The sequence below is a fragment of the Grus americana genome, chromosome 9 (assembly GCF_028858705.1).
Source record: "Grus americana isolate bGruAme1 chromosome 9, bGruAme1.mat, whole genome shotgun sequence".
Lineage (NCBI taxonomy): Eukaryota > Metazoa > Chordata > Aves > Gruiformes > Gruidae > Grus > Grus americana.
In genome coordinates, this window is record NC_072860.1 from 5840131 (window position 1) to 5848705 (window position 8575).

General features: G+C 48.2%; 1 protein-coding gene across 1 annotated transcript; it reads left to right on the top strand.

Moving 5' to 3' along the window:
- Positions 1 to 440: 440 nt before the first annotated feature.
- On the top strand, positions 441 to 5025 carry LOC129209990 (G-protein coupled receptor 35-like). The gene is made up of 2 exons (XM_054835376.1): positions 441 to 1878; positions 3272 to 5025. Exon 2 carries the CDS (start codon positions 3298 to 3300, stop codon positions 4231 to 4233), a length of 936 nt encoding a protein of 311 aa, XP_054691351.1. The 5' UTR covers positions 441 to 1878; positions 3272 to 3297; the 3' UTR covers positions 4234 to 5025.
- The last annotated feature ends 3550 nt before the right edge of the window (positions 5026 to 8575 follow it).

Below are 8575 nucleotides of genomic sequence, written 5' to 3' on the forward strand. Positions count from 1 at the left end.
AGCCAAGCTGTGGTAGACGCTGGTGTCAGTAAAAGGTCCTTTGGAGCACACTGCGAGCAGTAACACGCTTTGTAGAGGCACTGGTACTCAGCAGCGCGGTAGGCCCCCACGCTACCCCGCCAGAAAGATGCCAGCAAGGAAGTGAGAAAACAGCAGGAGTGTCACCACCACCGTGCCACACGGTGGCAGCACTCGCAGGGCTGAGACAGGCTGAAAACTGCAGAGGCAGGGAAAAATACCACGTGAGCATCATTGGTCCATGGCAGAGGTAATAAAACTCATGACTTGATGGAAAAAGGGTGCCATAAGCAGCTGCAAGAGCCTACAGGGTGGCCGATGGGGAGCCGAGGGGGAGAGAAGAGAAGCATGAGGATCCTGACCCAGCGGTATCCAGAAATTAGACAGGTACCTGAGAGCCACACCAGGAGACACGTAAGTTCTCTGTCGATAACACTTCATCGTAGCTTTGCCTACTGGTAGCTGGTGTTGAGTTGCTCTGACATATCCTGGTGAACCTGCTGATCACAGCCAGCTGCTCTGTGCCCGGTGACAGGCTTTGTCCTTCCCTTGAAGCCTCACCGGGCTGATGGGAGACGTAGCTGCCCTCATCTGGCCACCGCAGCCCCAAGCTGTGCATGGGAAGCATCACACTAGAGAGCTGCCATGAGCTGAGTTCCCTGCAAGCCTGACTTTGACTGTTTATGGTTAATACTGGGAATGATTGCCTTGACATAGACAATAGGAGTGATTGGACAACACTTGAGGATGATGTGAAGTGTTTTCTGTACAGTGGTGAAACTATCACAATCTCAGGAGCTGGATGAAAACTGAAGTACTAACAAGGACTATGACATGAAAATGATGGTGTTGCGGATCAATGAGCTGGGTGTACTAATAAGTCAGTAACTATTTATGAGCATCCACCAAGAAGCAGCCACAACAAAGGCAGAAGCAGTCCCTGGAAAGTCAGGAGCAGTATTTAAGCTAAGCTCTACACTGACTGCACACTGGCAAGGAATTAATCTCACAAGCTGGTTTATAAGGCACAGACAGACAATGTGGAAATATTCCTGAGGCTGCTCTAAGGCAACCTGGAAAGCGGGAAGGGGCAATGTGTTTGCCCAAGACAGCAATTCAAGGTACTAACAGCGGGACCTTTGAGTTTGTTGACCAATTATCTGAGCTCTTCTTGTAAACGGGCTGCAATGGGCAGCCAAGGAGGACTGCAACTGCAGAGGGTTCACAAAGTCAACAGGTCACAGGGTCACATTGCCACATTTTCTCAGAACTTCTGGCTGATAAGAATTATGGAAGACGAGAATTATCATGATTCAGAATGAAACCCAGTTACGATAATCACAAAACTGTCTGCAAACCACTGTCCTCACATCTCCAACAGCTCTGTGAATGGGACTGGGGGTCTGCTGGAGCTGCTCTGTCCTGGGGCTCAGCAGTGTGGCAGTCTAGAAGACAGAGAGAAGACCTCAGGACCCTCCAGAGACATCAGGCACTGGAAGGTAAATCAAGGGGGAAACCCAAAGCCATTCCATCGCCAGAGGAATCACAGCAGGGCCGCATGGCAGACGAGCGTTTCATCTCACTGCAGGGCTACTGCAGGCTCCTCAGACAATAGGGGGTGGTATGAGCCATGCCAGCGGTGACAGAAGAAGCTCAACCCCAGGGAAATGCGTTGAGGAGGGGCGGGGGTGCTTCCTCCACCAGCATTGTAGGTGCCACAGCCACTAGCAAATGGTCATCGAGGAACACCTTGCTGGTCATGGGGCAGGAGCAGCGCTAGGAGGGCTTATCGTGCCTGTGCGTCGCACCGCAGCTGGTCTGGAAGAATATCCACTCTCTTCAAGGACAGTGAGTGAGCAGGTAATTCCTCCTGGCTATTTGCTGATCTGGTTATTTGAGCTCTGCAAGGCACTGCCTTTCCCCAGACATGGTGGGACACCAAAATGGTCATGGAGAAACAGAGAGTGCTGGAGCCTGTGTATTTTCAAAGGCTTATTTAGATACTGGCCATATTTGGCATGTTTTGGATGCTTAAGGGCTGTCTCAGCCTTTGCTAGATCTCCCCATTGTCTCTTACGATCTACCCTTATTTCTTTTGGACTCATAACTCATTCCTCATGTCCAAAGCACAGAGCTGCTGCAGGTATTGGCAGTAGCACGTTCCCTCACCTCTGAAGAGGTCTCCCAGTGTGATTCCTCAGCAGCACGATTTTCAAAGCTAGCCAAGAGCTTCAGCTGCACTTAAACGCTGCAGGACTCGCTTGGGATGCTTTTGAGCCCTGGGAACGTGCACCCATGGAGCCATGTTCTCCTTGCAGGGAAGATCCAAAGACATCGCAGACCTCCTGGGTCTTTCCTGTCCATAAATAGTTGCACCTAGAAAATATTCCTGTATTAACTCCTCCAAAGCAGGAGGGCAAACAGCAATATTGCCCTTAGATTCAGGGGAATAAAACCACCCGCTAGACCAGATACAGCTCATCTCTCTATTTTGCATGGCTGCTGATCACTTTTCTTGCCATGATATTTTTTTTTTGCAGGTGGGGGTTGGGAGTTTGTCTTGGAATGTGGCAGATTGCTCTAATACTTCTGAGACGACAACCGATTTTCACAATCCTTTAAAAGCAACGCATAGCCCCCAGTACTCTGATTCTTGCTGCAAACCGCTAAATGCTACCACTGAACATAGGATTCAATGGCAGCCAAAAATAATGAGACATGTACCAATAATTGCTCTTATCACTAATGAGAAGTGATGCAGAGACAGCTCAGGACTGAAGGAGAGGACAGCTGTCCTTTTGCAGCACATCTCCCAGAGCATTTTGAGCTGCAAGGATGCTGGCTGGCTTCTCCTAAGCACCGCTATAGGGAGACGGATGAGAGCTGAGTTTAAGCATCCCCTTTCCATTTCTGAATGGGCCGTAACAGATCATACAACTCCTAGCTGCAGGATACCTGCTTCTGCCTGATCTGAATCTGGTCCAAAACTGAGCCCAAGCATTTTCCCCTGCTGCCCTCCGCAAGCAGTCTTCCCTGCATGGGACCCATTAAGAACCTGTGATTTTCTCTCCTCCAGAACTGATCAGGCTTGTCCCTCGCCCTCCGTTGCCACTAGGTACCCTACAGACAGTTGTGCTATGCAGAGTCATCTCTGCAGTCTGGTTTTCACTGTTGGTAAAGCCCTGAACTATCTGAATTAATCACCAATTCAGTCAAGAGACTAGCTTCTAAAAGGTTTAATCTGCTTTTGCAGGAACTGTGCCTCTTAGTACCCTCAAAATGAACCTCAGCAGCTGCAGTATCACAGCCTATGAAAGCTTTCCACTTGTCCAGCTGTGTATTTACGTCCCAGTTTTGCTTTTGGGCATTTTGCTGAACGTGTTGGCGCTGTGGGTGTTCTGCTGCAAACTCAACAAATGGACAGAAACCAGAGTATACATGGTCAACTTGGCTGGGGCTGACTTCTTGCTGCTCTTTACTTTGCCTTTTAAAATGTTATCCCAGTTCCATCATCTGAAGGCAGATAGGTGGTGCCTAGTTCTGGAAGGTGGCTATTTCATAAACCGCTTAATGAGCATCAGTATCATCACCGTTGTAGCAGCTGATAGGTACCTTGCAATCAAGTACCCTTTGAAAGCCAAGGTGCTGAGGTCGCCACCGAAGGCAGCTTTTGCCTCTGGATTTCTTTGGATAGTCATTATCTGTGTGATGTCCCTCATTAAAAAGTTAGAGGACCGAGGACAAGATGAACTTTGCTTTGAAAAATCTTCTGTTAAGCCCTCAGTGATCACACTGTGTGCTATTATTGTAGGGTTTTTCATACCACTGATCATCTTGAGTTACTGCTCCATACAAGTCATTGCAGAACTCATGAGAAAGAAGAATGAAAACTGTCACAAGGAAAAGGCAATCAGGAAGGCCGTCTACATCGTATCTGCAAACCTGACAGTGTTCATCGTATGCTTTTTGCCTCTTTACCTCGGGCATCTCCTTCGCTTTATCATGGACTCCATCAGCTCCAACTGCTCTGCAATACAGAGGGTTAACAATTTTGTTCACCTCGCCTCGGTCCTTGCAAACACAAACTGCTGTCTGGATGCTATTTGTTACTACTTTGTCAACAAGGAATTTAAGGAAGCGTCTCCCAAGCTAGCGAAGTCCAAATGTGAAGCCAGTGAAGAAACTGAAATTCAGCTTCCATGCGTAACACCTTAGTGCAAAACACATGCAGCTCACATTTTATACTTGCTACGTTCAAGTTCAACTGGGACTCAATAGCAGGCTTTCACACTTTGGTTTTGTGCGAGAGGGACGGAGGGACTTTCTGCTAATGGGAAGGATTCAGACACATGAAAATTAGCCCTGATTCAGACAACCACAGCAGTCCAGAACCTGATGCAATGATCTTGGTTGCCACTAATAATTCTCTTATGCAAATTTGAGTAAAATTTGAGTAAAATGATAGCTTTCCCCTGAAAAAAAAAAGTCTTCCATTTTCCCAGAAAACTCAAAACAAGTACAGCTAGTGGTAAAGGGGATTTTTGTCCCTCATCCCCACCTTGGATCAGTTTTTATGCAGCTGTAGGTGTGACAAAGAAACAGGTTATTGCGAATATTAAAAAAGAAAAAAACGTCTAAGTGAAACCACTGCAGAAAAAGAAAGGAGGATGTTTTTATAAGTCACAAATGTCTTGTTTTTCAATTGGCAATAATGCAGTCACAGTAGCAGAGGCAGATTTAGCCTGCTTTAGACAAGTTTACAGCACCGTTCATACTACGTAACAGCTACAAAATGGTCATGAATTGCAATACAAGGTCAGAAGAAATTGCAATTGCTTCTACTGGGGAAAAACTTTACATCCAAAGTGTTTGAGTGAACTAGCATTAAAGCTACTATCCAAAGAGTTGGGGTGGGGCAGTGGGAAGAAGGACTCTGTATTAGGGTCTATTCAACCTTATCACATAAAGGACTGCCTAAAGAAAGTGGCAGCGAGTTGTTCCAAAGTATCCAATATAAATAAAGTTGTGTTACTGGCACAGAGTGCAGTCTCTTAATGAGTTAAATGGGAATGGTAGAGGATTGGGTGGTATGGGATCTGCTCTGCTGTCTGTCCCCAAAAGGGACAGCTCACCTCCTGGCTGTCCAAGTGAGGGGCAGGGGGTATGAGCTGCAACTGAAACCGGGATTTTCAAAGGCTGAACAGTACATGCCACCCTGCGATGCACTTACCCAGAAACAGCTAAGTAGGTAAAGCCACTAACTAGCCACTTTGTAACGATGCTCAGACCTCACCGACATGCCCCAGGATGGGACGTACCAGGAACGTACCTCCACCCACATTTCCTGACCCTGGGCTTGGCTTTCATCTGCCTGCACATGCTGGGCCAAACCCTGCTGCCACTTCAGCCGCCTTACAGCCCCACATCCAGCTCGGCCTTTGCATCTCCTCCTACTCAAGACGCATGCCAAAAGGAAGAAACCCCTTAAAGAGAGACCTGCAGGCAACTGTTGAGCAGAGCCCTCCATCCACCTGCCCAGCAAAGCCCACACCACTAGCACAGGACAGTAGCAAAGCCCTGACAGTTTCTCAAGGGCATGTAGGCTTCTCACCGTGCTTGCCAGAGATTCAGGCAGAAATCTGCTCTGTCAACACCAAAATGTGAGAGCAGGATCTGGCCTTCATTCACTGCACAATGGGGAGAGGGAGTAGGAGAGGCTCCGGTTGCAAAGACGACCTTTTAAGGAGGTTGGTTTCTCCCCTCTTCTACCCCCGCATTTTCTTTGAAAAGATCAAAGCAGCAACAAATGGCGCTGTGCATGCAGAGATGGGTATCTCCTCCCAGCTCAGCCTGAGGTGCAGCACAGCCCTGGCAGTGATTGCACACTGCTCGGCCCAGCACAGTGGGGATCACACTCTGCCTTCCCCAGCCCTGTGTGTTGATGGATCTCCTGCATCGCTGTAGTAACGTGTGCACCTTTGTGACTTTAATTTGATGGACTGCTCCCAAATAAGGCTAAACATATCTTTAAGATTCCCCCCCCCAAACCTCCCCAGTATGGGATTTGTGTGCTGAGAGCGCAGTGATTTGAGAGATTCCCTGATTGCAAGTGTGTTTTTTTCTGTACCTCCAGTCTCACCAACATTGGCATGAGCTCTTCAGAGGTGAAAGCTCTGCACAAACCAAACTGCTATTTTAGATATGCAGGGGAAAAAACCCCAAAACTTCTCCCCAAGTAACCTCTCATTAAATGGGTGGAGGTGGTACAAAGCTGCCTACAAACAAAGCATTTCCGAGCAGATTCTGCTAAGCCGTCTCACTCCAAGTAACGCCCCTTCCTCTAGCAGCTGAAGAAATAAATACCATGCACACTTGGCCAGAAACTCCCAGACTGCCTCACCACCTCACACCAACGCCTCTGTGCAGCTGTGAGTCCTCAGGTGCTTACTGAGGTTTGGAGAGGGAGGGAGCCTTGAAGGGGTTGTGGAGGAGACAGTCAGGTTGTGCCAGCGCAGGATGGTGCTGGGCAGGGAGTGCAGGGATGGTCCTCACTGCCACAGCCAGCCTCCGCAGCAGCTCTGAGCAGGACCACTGCCGCTCCTAATGACTACCCAGGAGCAGCTGTTTAATGATGCCAAGGAGGCAGGAGAGCATATTTCACTGTCAGAAAAGACATGATAAACTACCCCTTTGACATAGGGCCAAACCCTCTGTTCTTCACCATTTGAGCAGGGTCTACCCAAGTACAGGGCAGTCAGGGATTCAGATGTGCTGGGGCTCAAATATGTGGCACAAGGACCAAGAAACCCCCTCAGGCTCCCTAGCTAGAAAACAGGATTATGCTGTTCTGCTTGCTCACTTTTTTCTTTTTTTTTCTTTTTTCTTTCTTTTTTCTTTCTTTTTTTTTCCCACCTGGAGCTTTTGGGTTGATTTAGTAGAAGAACTGTCCTCTAAATTCACAACCCATCTGGCCAAGCTCTCCCACACCATACAGAGAAGAGCTAAGGGATGAATTAAGCAGTGAGGAGGTAGCATTAATCTACAGTAGTAGACAGTTCTGGTGGGCTCAGCAACCTCCAGGAGACAAGGGGGATCCAAGCACTTGCCAACAAGATACTGATTCTCCCACCACTGCCTGGAAGGCAGACAGCCCCCACCCCGCTCCCAGACAGACCGTAACTATCCAGGTGGAGCCGGCCTTGCCTGGCTTGCTTTGATCTTGCTGCAAAACCTTACATATTTCATCACATCCACCAAGCTTTCAAATATGTGCAACTTAACCTTCTTAGCATAGGATGCGCTCTGTCATTCAGGCTTCCCAGATTTCTCTGGAGCCAAGTCTGGATGACATCAGCCTCATGCTTTCCAAGTGATGAGGGTACAGGCGTGAGGAGGGCTGGAACCTACACCTCGCAGGCTGGCCAAGGCAGGTATCTCCCACTATGCATGACCACATCCTGCCCTCATCAGGCCACGCTGCCCTCCCAGCAGCTGCAGGACACAAGTAGGCACAAACATCTTGCACTGGTGTCTCCTACATTAGACTAATTCTAATTCCATGAACTGTTGGCAGAGCTGGACACAGCCAGTTTGATACCCTTGACAAGCACTGAATGGACTTGTTACAAAAACAGGTCACTGGAAAGCACAAATGGAGCTGCTGCGGTGCACTGGAAGTGGCTGCACAGGTGGGACACAGATACAGAGTGTAGGAACACATCCAAACCTTCCTTTAACGTTCATGTTGGTGCTCACAGAGGTCTGGTAACGCCTCACACCAGTTTTCTTGCTTGGGGCTTTCCGTTTGCTGTTGCTGTCACATTTAAAATGAAGCTGCCTGCTGCCAAGTACTGAACCAGGGCAGCTGACCGAAAAATGAGAGTTCAGCTGAATGTCAGGTGTAGGGGGAAAGTGTGAAAGCTGTCACCAAAAAACTGCGACATATTTCAAAGATGCTTTCATTGAACATAGAAAAAGAGGGCACTTCTGGGGAAGTGAAAATCAGAGTGGCTCATTATCGTTAGCTTGAGATAGAAGCATTCCTATGTCTCAGTTTCTGAATGAAGGCTGAGAAACATCACCAAGTCACTCCAACAGGATGACCTTTGGGCACTGCATGCACCAGCCAGGGACAGCGTCTAACACCTTCCACTCCTCATCCTCAAAGGTGCTAAAAGGCTGCAGCATCTGCAACCCTGTTCATCAGAAACCCTGGCAGCAGTCTGCTGGCAGCTTTACTAACTTCAAAACTCCCGTTTCGCTTCTGCTGTTGACATCTTCCTACCAAGATAAACATTTCATAGTTCAGCCTTTATGGTCCTTGGCTTTCAAGCCAGGCTCCCTGCTTTGGTTAAGTAAAAATTTGGCACAGATATTTCAAGCCTGACTTTTATCAGCCTCAAAATTGCAAGAGCACGTCTGTAGGTCTCTTGCCCTTGGTGGGTGCCACAGCCCACAGTCACTTGTTTAACTCTTGCCCTATGTTGCTCTATAAAAACAGGCTCCAGAAACATGACATTTCCACCAAAAGTCATGTTGCACCAACCAGGGACCGAAG

What these genes read in the sequence shown, in the direction of transcription:
- LOC129209990 (XM_054835376.1), top strand. Translation starts at nt 3,298, where the DNA reads ATGAACCTCAGCAGCTGCAGTATCACAGCCTATGAAAGCTTTCCACTT.